Source organism: Mustelus asterias, unplaced genomic scaffold, assembly GCF_964213995.1.
Source record: "Mustelus asterias unplaced genomic scaffold, sMusAst1.hap1.1 HAP1_SCAFFOLD_102, whole genome shotgun sequence".
In the NCBI taxonomy this organism is placed as follows: Eukaryota; Metazoa; Chordata; class Chondrichthyes; order Carcharhiniformes; family Triakidae; genus Mustelus; species Mustelus asterias.
Genome location: NW_027590149.1, coordinates 267,846 through 282,728, shown reverse-complemented (window position 1 = coordinate 282,728; position 14,883 = coordinate 267,846). Strand labels below are relative to the sequence as shown.

Here is a 14,883-nt window from a genome sequence, read left to right as displayed (position 1 = left end):
ACCTCACACTCCATTCCTGAGCCACTGACCATCCCATGTCCCTCCCTGTGACTCAGGGTAAGGACATGGGAATCCTGTGCTCTTCCCTTTCACCATCATCCTTTTTGTCGTTTAATCAGTCTGGCACTTCCATTTTGTTCTTTCCTTGTCACCCGCCCATCCCCAGCTCCCTGTCACTTAAAACAATTTAATTCATTGCTAAGTTTCGCGAATTGAACTGAAACTAAATCTGTTTCTATCTTCACAGAGGTTGCCTGTCCTGCTGAGAGTTTCCAACATGTTTTATTCATATTTCAGATTTACAGCATCAATCGAATTTTGCCTTCTGTATCAACTGAAGTTGTGTTTCTTGAATGTCCCGCGCTGTACCTTATTATTGTTAATCATCATATTCTTAAAAACACTGTGGATTTACCCTGATTCCTGTTATTTTTCTCTCTCTGATCTCCAGTCTCCGTGGTAACGATCTCACCGATTCTTGTGCCGAGGACCTGGCCTCTGCTCTCAGTACAAACCGCTCACTGATAGATCTGGATCTGAGTGAGAATTACCTGGGAGATTCCGGAGTGAAACTGCTGTCTGTGGCTCTGAGGAATCCGGACTGTAAAATACAGAAACTGCGGTAATTAGCAGACTGTGTGAGATTGTGTTTATAATAACTGAATATTCAACAATATAATTTCACCACTGGTATTTGTATAAAAAAACACTGCCCGTTACTATTGGCGTCAGTTATGAATAAGGAAAACTGCTTTTCCTCTGACTCCTGTTGCTTCTCTCTCTGATCCCTGAGCAATGGGATGTCAGTCCCACAAATCCTTATGTTGAGGGAGTGGGGGAATAATGTTACGGTTCACCCTCTGAGGTCCTCTCCTCCTCCTCAGATGTGCACAGCTCTCCCCGGACACAACATCCATTGATTAGTGAAAAGGGGGAGAGTGAGTGGATGACAGTAAATGGAGGACAGGACATGGCGGTGGAGTCACTCTGTTAGTAACAGATGTCAGTACAGTCGCGAGAGGTGAACTTAGTTCCAATGATCCAGATGCGGAATCAGATTGGATAGAGATAAGTATGAGCAAAGTTAAAAGTTCTCTTGTGGGAATCATTTATAGGCTCCTAACAACAGTCACAATCTCCGACACAATGCACAGGAAAAATAATGGGGCCTTGTAAAAACATTGCAATAATCCCGGGTGATTTTAATCTTCATATACAAAGAAGAACAAAGAACCGCATAGCACAGTAACAGGCCCTTCAGCCCACAAAGCCTGTGGCGCCTCCTAACCCTTATTCAGACCCAGAACTTACTGCCAATTTGCGGTTTCTATTCCTGTTTGTCTCTTGTTCATGTATCTACCAAGATGCACCTTGGACATTGGAAACGTGCCTGCTTCTGCCACCTCCATTGGCAGTGCCTTCCAGGCACCCACCACCCTCTGGGTGAAAACTTACCCCACACACCTCCCTCCAAACTTTGCTCCTCTAACCTTCATCCTGTGCCCTCTTGTAGTTGACCATTCCACCCTGGAGAAAAGTCTCCGACTATCCACCATATTGATGCTTCTCATAATTGTGGATACCTCCATCAGGTCACCCCTCAGCCTCCCTTTTTTGTAGTGAAACAATCTGTGTTTATACAATGTCCCCTCATAACCTAACCGTCCTTGACCAGGCAACATTCTGGTAAACCTTCCTTGCACCCTCTCCAAAGCATCCACATCATTCTGGGAGTGTCACGAACGGAACTGCAAGCAATATTCCAATGTGGCCAACTGAAGTTTCATGCAGCTGTAACATAACTTGACAACTTTTACACTCGATGCCCCGGTCGATGAAGACAAGCATGTTGTCTGCCTTATTGACCACCTCATCCACCTGTGTTGCCAGGTACTTGTACACACAGATCCCTCTGTAGGTCAATGCTCCTGTGGCTGCTTCCATTTACTGTATAAATCGCTCAGATTGTCAAAAGTTGAAAAGAAGATTCGTTCACAGAATCTATTCAAGCAATTTCTTGGAGAAGCACGTTCCAGTGCCAATCACACAACAAGCTGTTTAAGACATGGTGATGTGCAAATGTGTGGCGTTTCCAACAAAAATAGATTCCTTTCAGTTGGAGAAGAGCAGCAGAAGTGTTCCAGCCGTTGCTAATTCAAGGAGTGTATTAGATTAATTGAAGATGTGGCACCGGGGTTGGCACTGCTGCCTCACAGCGTCAGGATCCCGGATTCATTCCAGCCTTGGACGACTGTCTGTGGAGTTTTCACGTTCTCCCCGTGTCTGTGTGGGTTTCCTCCGGCTGCTCCTGTTTCCTCCCATAGTCCAAATAAACTGTGTAGGTTAGGTGGATTGGCCGTGCTAAATTGCCCGTTAGTGTCCAAGATGTGTAGGTTAGGTGGATTAGTGGCGTAAATATGTGGGGTTACGGGAAACCGGGCAACTGCAGATCTATTAGTCTGACATTGATGGTATGGAAATCCTATAATAATCTATAATAAAGGAAGAGAGAACAGAACACTTTGAAATTAATGGCAGGATTAGACAGGGCCAACATGGATTTATGAAATGCTGGCACGGTGACACAGTGGTTAACATTGTTGCATCACAGCCAGGGGCCCGGGTTCAATTCCAGCCTTGGGTGACTGTGTGGGGTTTCCACATTCTCCCTGTGTCTGCGTGTGTTTCCTCTGGGTGCTCCGGTTTCCTCCCACACTCCAAAGATATGTATGGTAGATGGATTGGCCATGGTAAAATTGCCCTTCGTGTCCCAAGATATGTAGGTTAGGTGGATTAGCCCCAGTAAATTTGTGAGTTTATGGGGAGCGGACCGTGGTAAGTTACTCTGTCAGTGTGTCTCGATGGGCCGAATGACGATTCCTACACTGGGGATTCTATAGTTGCATGATTCACACACAAGAGGTTATTAAATAAAATTGGAGCACGTGGGATTGGGAGGAATATACCAGCATGGATTGAGAACTGATCAATGGACAGAAACAAGGAGTTGGAATAAATGGGTTTCTTTTGGGTTGACAGCCTCTAACTAGTGGAGTACGGCAGGGATCAGTGTTTGGGTCTCAGCTATTCAGAATCTATATCAATGATATGGATGTGGGGATCAAATATAATATTTCCAAATTTGCGAATAATGGAAAACGAGGTGAAAATCTGAATTGTGAGGAGGATGCAAAGATGTTTCAAGGGGATGTGGAGAGGCTCAGGGAGGCTCCACAACTGGAGTAATGTGTACAGTGTTGAGCTCTTTACTTACAAAAGGATAGAATTGTATTGGAACCAGTTCAGAGTAAGTTCACTCGGCTGATTCCTGGGATGGAGAGGTTTATTGTACGAGGACAATTTGAGCAGATTGGAGCAATATCTATGAAAGTTCAGAAGATTAAAAGGTGATCGCATTGAGGGGATGAGACAGGGTGGTTGCTGAGAGGCTGTTTCTTCTTGTCAGAGAGACCAGAACAAGGGGAAAGATTTTAAAATGTAATTGTCAGTCCCTTAAGACTGAGTTGAGGAGAAATTTATTTTCTTAGATGGTGGCTGGTCAGTGGAATTCTCTTCCCTGGAGACTCGTGGCGGCAGAGTCATTGAATATATTCAAGGCTGAGTTAAGAATGATTTTGGATTGAGAAGCGAATCAAGGGTTACGGGGAAAAGAGTTGAGACTACAATTAGATCAGCCGTGATGGAGTGTGCTCGAGGGGCTGAATGACCTTCTCCTGTTCCTAGGTATTTTGTTCTTATCCCAATACGTCCTTCAGACTGCTCTCTGTGACCAGTGATGGATAAACAAGCTCTATGTTTTGTCCTCACCAGACGCTCTCCTGTGCCCATTCATTAGGCCACCCACTCAACCCATCCCACCAGCAGTAATTACCCACTCTGCCCCCAGGCCTTCCTGATCCAGCACTTCATCTTCCATTGGTGTAAGGATGGCAAGACCTGGACGTCTCCACTCTTCCTCACTCATTCCCTGATGATGTTTGCTCTCTTTCCAAACACATAAATTGTTACTCACCCATCAAACACATGCAGTAGCCCAGGGTTGTCCAACGTGTGGACCAAGGGGTGAATGTGTCCCTCGAAGCCCCTCAATGCGGCCCCCGGAGCGAGTTTCCAGAATCTCAGTCACACAGTTCAGTTTGAATGGAAGAATCTGCATGGAGCTGCTCCTCCAATCACATCCCGTTTCTTTCCCATGTTTGCTGCTGATAGGTTTTTGAGCCGATCTGCAGCAAATGTGGGAGAGAAACAATTTGTGATTGATGAGGATTAAACTCTAATAATCATCTTTATTTATTACTCATTATTGTGCTCAGCAAGTTGTTTCTTTTCATATCTCAGTTTAGTTTTTAATTGAAATTTCTGCTGTGCCAAACTTTATCATTCTGAAATTTACTCACCGGCACCTTGAGTGAGAAAAACATTGACGTGTGTTTGCCCGGTGAATATGTTGGTCAGCCCTGCTCGAGCCTATGCTGGTGGCAGCCTAACGGACATGTCTCTGACAGTCAATGCTGCTGCCTTTGCATTGTAAGAGTTTTAACAACACCAGGTTAAAGTCCAACAGGTTTATTTGGTAGCAAAAGCATTAGCTTTCGGAGCGCTGCTCCTTCGTCAGATGGAGTGGAAATCTGCTCTCAAACAGGGCACAGAGACACAAAATCAAGTTCCAGAATACTGATTAGAATGCGAATCCCGACAGCCAACCAGGTCTTAAAGAGACAGATAATGTGAGAGAAGGCAGCATTAAGCACAGGTTACAGAGATGTGTATTGTCTCCAGACAGGACAGCCAGTGACATTCTGCAAGTCCTTTGCATTGCCAGTGTCTGGGTGGAGATGTTCTTTCCACAGTTTCCCCCTCATCCTTATTCACATATCAGGCTGTGCTGCACTCACCGTGGCAGAACACATCAGGACATTGATCCTTTTCCACTCTGTAACCACGTGTCTGAAACCTGCTCACCTCCCAGCAATCTCCATCCAGACTGGCTTATACCGATGGGATAATCTCCTCCCATCCTGAGGGAACAGGACCTCCCTCTGAGCCTGAGCAGCTGGGAGGAGCCCCTCCAGGGAGGGGGGGGGGGGCAAGCCTTGCTCTGCTTTCTGACATTTCAGTCCTTCATTCAATAAGCAGAGCTCCCTCGCTGCTCCCTCCAGAGCTGCTGTGTTTGAAAGTCCTGCTGCCTTTGGAGATGGTGCCAGCATTGCCTGAACCGGGACTGCCCCGTGCCCGGGCTGCCTCAGTGGGCAGCTCCCCCTGCCTGCCAGCCGTTAATTGTCCCCCTCTGACAATATCACCTTCATAACTCTGCCTATCCTGCCCACACGGACACACCACCCATTCCCAATCCCCATGCTGGGACTTCAGAGCTTCTGGTAAAATCACAGCCATTATCTTCAACCTCACCACAAACTGCATTCCCAAACCACTGACCATCCCATGTCCCTCCCGAGCCACTCCGAGTAAGGACATGGTGATCCTGTGATTATGGTCCTGTCCCATCATCACTTTTATCATTTAATCACTCCTGTAATTCCAGTTTGTCCTTTCTTTGTTTCTTCCCCAGCCACCCACCGCTGTCACTTCAAACCTGTCAATTCACTGCCCGTTCCCAGTTCCAATGGAAGCTCAAACTTTACCCCTGTTTCTCTCTTCACACGTATTTAGCGAACCTGCTGAGCATTTCCAGTTTATTTATATTTCATTTTCAGCATTGAGTATTTCCTCATTCTACAGAAATGCAGGTTGTGTTTTTGGAATGTCTGATACAATACATTATTATTGTTATTAACAGTATTGTTTAAAACACTGGGGATTGAGCCTGATTCCTGTTATTCCTCTCTCTGGTCTCCAGTCTCGATAATAACGCTCTCTCAGATTCTTGTGCTGAGGATCTCGCCTCCGCTCTCTGTACAAAACAGCCACTGAGGTTTCTGTCCCTGGGAACAAACTCCTTCACAGATCAATCTGTCCCTGCTCTCCGCCGCCTCATACTGACCTGCAGCAGTCTGGAGGAGATCTGGTGAGTGTTTGTGTTAATTTTGAGAGTAACAATTAAAATGTAAATGGATTTAAAATATAAATGTGCCTGAATCTTCCAAGCAGCAGCAATGGTAAGCAGATTGTCGGTATGTTTAAAAATTCTCCCAACCTGAAACTGCTGCATATTTCTCCCAGGATCTTCAGCACTGCGACCCTGGGAGCTCCATCAGAGCAGACAAGAGTCGGGGAAGAGACAGCACACACCCTATTTACAGCACAGTGACCCCGGGGAGCTCCGTCAGAGCAGACAAGAGTTGGGGAAGAGAGAGCACACACCCTATTTACAGCACAGTGACCCCGGGGAGCTCCATCACAGCAGAGTAGAGTCGGGGAAGAGAGAGCGCACACCCTATTTACAGCACAGTGACCCCGGGGAGCTCCATCACAGCAGAGTAGAGTCGGGGAAGAGAGAGCACACACCCTATTTACAGCACAGTGACCCCGGGGAGCTCCATCAGAGCAGAGTGGATTCGAGGTAGAGCGAGCACACCTTATTTACAGCACAGTGACCCCGGGGAGCTCCAGAAGTGTTAGTTGATTGTGGGAGTGAATGGGTTGGTGTGTCGTTGGATGAATGGTTAGTCAGGGAGCTGAGGAGAGGTTCAAGGATTAGTTCTGGGTGTCGGAAGAGTGGTCGAGTTGTATTGTGTTGGGTTGGAGGGTTAATCAGCAGTTTGGATGGTGGCTGGGAGTTGGTAATGTTGTTGGGTGTCTAGTTAGATTTGGTTACGTGGTCAGGGGTTGGGATTGGTTAATAGCTTTGGAGAGTAGTGGGTTGGGGTTGGTTCTTGAGTAATCAGTTTAAGTCAGAGATATAGTCAAGAATGTATTCAAGAGGCGGCTGCATATAGCACTTGGGGCGAACAGGATCAAAGGTTATGGGGAGAAAGCAGGATTAGGCTTTTGAGTCGGACGATCAGCCATGATTGTGATGGATGGTGGAGTCGGCTTAAAGGGCCAAATGGCCGCCTCCTGCTCCTATCTTCCATGTTTCTGTGTCAGGTCAGGGGAGGGTGGGACGGATGAGGCCAAGTTGGGAGGTTTAGTCAGATTTGTTCAAGGGCTAGTGGGAGGTAGTCGAGCTGGAGGGGAGGGAGAGATGATTTACGGGAGTGACAGCCTGTCAGGGGGAGATACCAGCAGTAGCCAGGCCTGTGACACCACAGCGGGTTCTGCTGTGGGACAGGGTCGGGCAAAGAGCAAGCGAGCAGTAGTAATCGGGGACTCGCTAGTTAGAGGCACAGACAGGCGTTTCTGTGGCTGCAATCGAGACTCCAGGATGGTGTGTTGCCTCCCTGGTGCCAGGGTCAAGGACGTCTCTGAGCGATTGCAGGACATTCTTAAGGGGGAGGGTGAGCAGCCAGAGGTCGTTGTACATATTGGTACCAACGGGATAGGTAGGAAAAGGGATGAGGTCCTGAAATGTGAATGCAGAGAGTTAGGCAGAAGCCTAACGTGTAGGACCTCGAAGGTAGTAATTTCAGGACAACTATCGGTACCACGTGCTAGTGAGAGTAGGAATAGGAGGATTAGGCAGATGAATGACTGGCTTGAGAGCTGGTGCAGGGGGCAGGGATTTAGATTTTTGGATCATTGGGATCTTTTCTGGGGAAGGGCTGATCTGTTCAAGAGGGATGGGTTACATTTGAACTGGAGGGGGACTAACATCCTGGCGGGGAGATTTGCTAGAGCAGCTCGGGAGCTTTTAAACGAGGTTGGCAGGGGGGTGGGATCCAAAGCAGTAGGGAGACAAAAGAGAAGTTTGAGGACAGCACGGAAGTTAAAGAGAGCACATTAATTCGTAAAGGCAGTGTCAGTAATCCTAGTACCAGACAGATCAGACAGAAGCAAGACAGAGAACAGGGGAAGTCCAGATTAAACTGCATTTATTCCAATGCAAGAGGCCTGACGGGCAAGGCAGATGAACTCAGGGCATTGATGGGTACATGGGACTGGGATATTATAGCAATTACTGAAACATGGCTAAGGGAGGGACAGGACTGGCAGCTCAATGTTCCAGGGTACAGATGCTACAGGAAAGATCGAACAGGAGGTAAGAGAGGAGGGGGTGTTGCACTTTTGATTAGGGAAAGCATCACGGCCGTACTGAGAGGGGATATATCCGAGGGTTCGGCCACTGAGTCTATATGGGTGGAACTGTAGTTTCGGGGTTTTTTTTTAAAAGGGTGGCATGGACAAGTTGGGCCTGTTTCCATGCTGTAAACCTCTGTGACTCTATGAGTGGGTCTAGTCAGATTGTGGGAGGTGGAGTATGGGGATCAGTGGGAAGTGATTGGGGGACTCGGTTGTGCTATTCAGGTATTAGCCCAGGTGGTGAGCTGTCTAACATTACCTGAGTAACTATCCAGGTAAACTTTGTGGATCTGTCCCAAGTATCTGACTCTAACTGCAGCAGGGGAGTTCCCCAATAGTAGTTAATACCTCTGGGACAATTCCCAGGTAGATCAGTGCGTCAGGACATCCACAGGGTCCCGATGCTCATCTTCGGATGTGTGTCTGGCCTCTGGCGATCCAGAGACCAGAAGATTTGTCCCATTAACTCCAGTCTCCTGTTATTTACTCTGTTGTTCAATCTGTTTATTTCCTGTTTCATCTTTAATCTGTTTCAGGCTGGAGGGGAATCAGTTCAGTCCAAATGGAAAGCGACAGCTGGAGCCGCTGCAGGGATCCAGACGGGGACTGACAGTGACAGTGGGAACATTTCAATCTATAAAAATTGCTGCTCCACCGGTTACAGTGAAATCCTGAATTGTGAAGATCTTCGACAGCTCCTTCCAAACCCTTCATTCCTGCCCCTCTCCCTCCCTATTCCATCAGCCCCTCCAGCCTGGCACTGATTTCCCTGCTTACCTGGTTTCCCAGCTGGAAAACTGTTGTAGTTTTAGTCTCCACATTGAAGGAAAGATTGCTGCAAACCATTGTTTAAGCAGCAATGTGTTGTCAGTGTTCTCAGCAACAGAGTCTTCAACCTCCTTTCAAAATGGAGCAGCAGAGATCATTCTCCAGAGAGAGAACAGTGTGTGTGTGATTCTGACAGTACCCAGCAGGGGGCAGATTGGTCAATCTTGTCAGAGTTTCCTCTCTGTCTCTGTGAATGAATTAAAGGCTCCACGAGCCTCTCCTCAAAACCTCTTTCACTATCTGGTGATTAAAGTGACACAATGCCACCATCTGCTGGTGGCTCACAGCTACTGCAGGCGCTGCTCTCTGTGAGCCTCAGACAAGTTCAGTGAGTCCCATGTCTGCATCTGGGAACCGGTTTCTGCAGCGTGAATATTGAACAATATTGACAGGGATTGGAGTTTGCAGCAGGAACCCCGGCTGGTGAATTAACCCTTTTATCACCAGACACTGTACATGAACTCTGTTCCCTCATTCCCTCTGGGAGATATTGTCTGGAGATTGTAGTTGGGGATGATCTCAGACTGTAATGTGTACATTTGGTGCAGTTATCAGACACTGATCCCATTCAGAATGGGAGTGGGTAAACTCTGCTGCACTCTGTAATTCCTGTTTCCAAGATAACACACCTGCACCTATTTCCAGACACACAGGCACAAACTGACACCCACACACTCACAAACACACACATACTCACAGGCACAGAGAAACACACTCTCACAAACACACACTTGCACACTCTTACCCATGTACTGATGGACAGAGAGACTTACAGAGAGAGAAACACAGAATCTCTCTTAAATACACACAACACGCAGCCATCCACCCACAGAAACACACATCACAAACTACAAGCAATAAACTCATGCACGACAGCGGTTCATGACTTCTCAGCACCCCATAACCAAATTAAATTTAAGTTGGACAAAAGTGATAGCATTTCCTCTGAAACCGACATCCCGAGAAGGAAAGCAACACAGGAACACTGGAGCAGCATTGCACAGGATCAGAGCCTCGGAAATGCAGTTTCCTCTTTCCTTGTTCCTTATATTTCACTGAGCAGATACAGAGCGAGAGCATAGAAAGGTAGAATTCACAATTTCACTCTGTTCCTGCACACCCACCTCAGCTTTATATAATTTCTGAATGTATGATTTATTTTGGATTATCCCAGAGATCTCAGGACAGATGCATGATGTCAGATATTCCCATTATTTATCAAACTGTTTATTTTACCATGACAGATATTACCTGGTGTTTGTCGGATTGTTGCTTTTCATCCATCTACAGTTGCAGATGCCGGCGCTGAAAAGTGGGTAGATATTCTACACCATTAAAAGCTTCACATTGAATCGGGGAAATTCTTCAAAGACTATGAATTAATCACTTTCAAATTAGTATCATTTCTTCAGAACAAACTATTCATATCATCTATTATTTCAATTTAAACTAACTTTATTGTGTTGTCTGGTCTGGGCTAGTTTTAACTGAATACTGCTCAGTATGTGACATGATCTGTGTTATCGAGTCTTGGAAGAGAAAGGGTTAATGCTGCTGCTCTGTAATTGTAATGAATATTCCTAATTTTATCATCTGTATAACTGTAGTTATTTACAATTAAATGCTTATTGGTTAATTAAATGCTAATTGTGAATCATTGGAATGCTGAAACTAATACATACACAAGCTAATAAAGAGCGGGGGCCTGGTGTAAATAATTGTGTAATAATAATAGTGTAAATAGTGTAAACGCTAACAGTGAGCGTGAAACTGAAAAGACCGTAAGATACAGGAGCAGAATTCAGCTATTCTGCTCATCGAGTCTCCTCCACCATTTAATCACGGCTGATAAGTTTCCAAACCCATTCTCCCACCTTTCCCCCATAACATTTGATCCCCTGACCAATCAAGAACGTGACTATCTCTATCCTAAATACACTCAATGGGAGAAAGAGTGAGGGGGAGAGTAGGTGAAGAGGGAGTGAGGTTGAGGGGAGATGGTGTGAGGGGAGAGCGCCATGGGAGATAGAATGAGGGAGAGAATAGGTGAAAAGTGAGGGAGAGAATGGGGGAGGGAGATTGTGAGGAGGGGAGGGAGAGTGACGGGAAGATAGCGCATGAGGGATAAGAATGAGGGGAGTGTGGGGGAGGAGAATGAGGGGAAGGGTGAAGGGGGAGATAGAGGGGCTGGAGTGAGGGGGAAGAGTGGAGGATGAAAGTGAGGAGGAGAGAGGGTGAAGAGAGTGAGGGGGAGAGAGTGTGAGGGGGAGAAAGGCACGGAGTGAGGGGGAGAGCAGGTGAAGAATGAGGGAGAGAGGAGGGAGAGGGACAGGGAGAGAGCGAGGGGGAGAGTAAGTGAAGGGCGAGTGAGGGGAGAGCATGAGTGGGAGAGAGGCTGATGGGATGGAGAGTAAAGGGGAGTGTTCGAGGTGGGATAGTGTGATGGGAAAGACTGAGGGGGAAGAGAGTGGAGGGACTGAGGTGAGATAGTGTGATGAGGAAGACAGTGAGGGGGAAGGGAGAGAGTGAGAAGGGAGGGCGAGAGGGGAAGTGTGAGGGGAGAGAGACTAAGGAAGGGATAGTAAAGGGGAGAGTGTGAGGCGGGAGACTGAGGGGGAAGAAATTGAGGGAGGGAGTGAGGGGAAGGGAGAAATTAAGTGAGGAGGAACGTGACTGGGAGGGCATGTGGGGGAGGGAGTGAGGAGGAGAGAGTGTGAGGGGAAGAGAATCAGTGGGAGAGAGAGTGGAAAAGTGGGGGGTGGAGGGTGAGGGAGAGTGAGGGGGGGAGAGATCGAAGGTTCGAGAATGTGGGGAGCGAGAGAGAGGGCAAGAGTCGGGGGAGAAAATGAGGTGGAGGAGGAGGGAGAGGGAGGAGAAGAGAGAGGGAGAGAGAGTGCAGGAGAGGGGAGTGTGTGGGAGAGTGGACGAGGGAGAACGGTGTGGGTCTCATTATTCACTCACTTTCCTGCAGTCCTTCCCCGCTGCTCCCTCTATTTGCTTTTGTGTTGAATCTTGTAATAATGTCGAGGGAAATTCCAATATGATTTGTTGTTTTAATGGTGGGGGGAGGGTGGAAGGGGCAGGGTCTGGGGATCACTGGTTCCCTTTTCCCCCTCACTCCTTCCAGGGGGGAACTGTTCTCTGTCCCCGAGGTTTAATGCAGCCTCTGGGACTAGGCCTCAATTCAAGGCCTAATCTCAGAGGGCCCTCAGAATGTCCTTTTGTATTTGCTTCATCCCCGAACAGTGTCAGTGCTGAAGTGGGAGAACTCGATGGTTAAAAACAAAATAATGCATTTAATTCAGGATGTGACTGTGGGTTTTCCTGCTCTCTCTCTCTCTGTCTCCCATCGTTCTCCTCTGATTGTGAGTTATTATGAGAGAGAGACAGAGAAATGGCAAATGGAGGGTAACAGTGAGAGAGAGGGGGAAACAGGAGGGTAACAGAGCAGTTTGCTTGTGGGATCTTGCTGTGTGTATTTTCCCTGCAGCCTATCTTGCTGGGAGACCGTGGCTCCACTCCCCAAGTTCAGTGCACTGACAACTGACTGTGATTGCTTCCATCTCCCACCACTGCCCCCAGCCTCATTTCTCAATGTGAATCAGTGATCAACACAAACAGTGGTCACAGGGTGACATGATTTAAAATGGTCAGACAGAAAATTTGCAGCAGCCACTTCAGGGTGGGATTGTGGATTTTCCTGCTCCCCCTCCCACTGTTCTCTTCTCATTCTGAGCTTTAAAACATGATGCACAGCGTACATCATTATTTTAAATGGTCAGACAGCAACTTATCAGAGAGAGCACTTCATTCCAGATTCACGCTGAGATAGAGAAACAGAGCAGAGATCAGGACAGATTATCCAGAGCAGGAGAGGGAGGGGTGCAGAGATTGTGTATTGGATAGGTCTCGATCTGGGGGGAGAGTGAAAGAGACAGAGAGGGGGGCGGGGGTGATAGAAGCTTCATTGCTGAGATTGAATGTATTGATATCGAATGAGGGAGATTCTCAGTGTTGGTGCGGTTTGTAAAATGAGTCAGAAGGACAGCTGGAGGTGGGGGTTAAACGCAGAGGGAGAGACACAGATCAGGGAAGGGATGGGGGAGTGGGGAGCCTCCCCTGTTTCTTTACTGCCCAGCCTCTGGAGTAAACCCACCCCCACCCATTCCCCCCACCAAAAATGAACAAGAACAAAGAACAATACAGCACAGGAACAGGCCCTTCGGCCCTCCAAGCCCGTGCCGCTCCCTGGTCCAAACTAGACCATTCTTTTGTATCCCTCCATTCCCACTCCGTTCATATGGCTGTCTAGATAAGTCTTAAACGTTCCCAGTGTGTCCGCCTCCACCACCTTGCCTGGCAGCGCATTCCAGGCCCCCACCACCCTCTGTGTAAAATATGTCCGTCTGATATCTGTGTTAAATCTCCCCCCCTTCACCTTGAACCTATGACCCCTCGTGAACGTCACCACCGACCTGGGGAAAAGCTTCCCACCGTTCACCCTATCTATGCCTTTCATAATTTTATACACCTCTAATAAGTCTCCCCTCATCCTCCGTCTTTCCAGGGAGAACAACTCCAGTTTACCCAATCTCGCCTCATAACTAAGCCCCTCCATACCAGGCAACATCCTGGTAAACCTCCTCTGTACTCTCTCCAAAGCCTCCACGTCCTTCTGGTAGTGTGGCGACCAGAACTGGACGCAGTATTCCAAATGCGGCCGAACCAACGTTCTATACATCTGCAACATCAGACCCCAACTTTTATACTCTATGCCCCGTCCTATAAAGGCAAGCATGCCATATGCCTTCTTCACCACCACCTTCCCCTGTGACGTCACCTTCAAGGATCTGTGGACTTACACACCCAGGTCCCTCTGCGTATCTACACCCTTTATGGTTCTGCCATTTATCGTATAGCTCCTCCCTACATTGGTTCTACCAAAATGCATCACTTCGCATTCATCAGGATTGAACTCCATCTGCCATTTCTTTGCCCAAATTTCCAGCCTATCTATATCCTTCTGTAGCTTCTGACAATGCTCCTCACTATCCTGCCAATTTTGTGTCGTCCGCAAACTTACTGATCACCCCAGTTACACCTTCTTCCAGATCGTTTATATAAATCACAAACAGCAGAGGTCCCAATACAGAGCCTTGCGGAACACCACTAGTCACAGGCCTCCAGCCGGAAAAAGACCCTTCCACTACCACCCTCTGTCTTCTGTGACCAAGCCAGTTCTCCACCCATCTAGCCACCTCCCCCTTTATCCCATGAGATCCAACCTTTTTCACCAGCCTACCATGAGGGACTTTGTCAAACGCTTTACTAAAGTCCATATAGACGACATCCACGGCCCTTCCCTCGTCAACCATTCTGGTCACTTCTTCAAAAAGCTCCACCAGGTTAGTGAGGCATAACCTCCCTCTCACAAAACCATGCTGACTATCGTTAATGAGTTTATTCCTTTCTAAATGCGCATACATCCTATCTCTAAGAATCTTCTCCAACAACTTCCCCACCACGGACGTCAAGCTCACCGGCCTATAATTACCCGGGTTATCCTTCCTACCCTTCTTAAATACCGGGACCACTTTAGCTATCCTCCAGTCCTCTGGGACCTCACCTGTGTCCAGTGACGAGACAAAGATTTGCGTCAGAGGCCCAGCGATTTCATCTCTCGTCTCCCTGAGCAGCCTTGGATGTGTTTGATGTGCTTTGAAAATGCTTTGATGTGTTTAATTAATTTAATACTGGGACAGTCACCAGGCATTTGCACCTTCATTTCATTTTGAAACCTGTTCCCCTTTGGTCAGAGTTTAATAATGGGAAGGATGTGGAAATGAATGTTTTCTCCCCGCACCCCAGAGAAAACAAGGCTGAGAGGAGACTTGA

General features: G+C 47.5%; 1 protein-coding gene across 1 annotated transcript in view; it reads left to right on the top strand.

The window, feature by feature from the left end:
- Nucleotides 1-14,883, top strand: part of LOC144484372 (NACHT, LRR and PYD domains-containing protein 12-like) — a 71,849-nt gene that overhangs the window by 31,091 nt on the left and 25,875 nt on the right. Inside the window, exons 6-7 of the mRNA XM_078202894.1 lie at nt 452-622; nt 5,879-6,046. Of these exons, the coding sequence (XP_078059020.1) occupies nt 452-622; nt 5,879-6,046 (339 nt within the window). The remainder of the gene's footprint in view (nt 1-451; nt 623-5,878; nt 6,047-14,883) is intronic.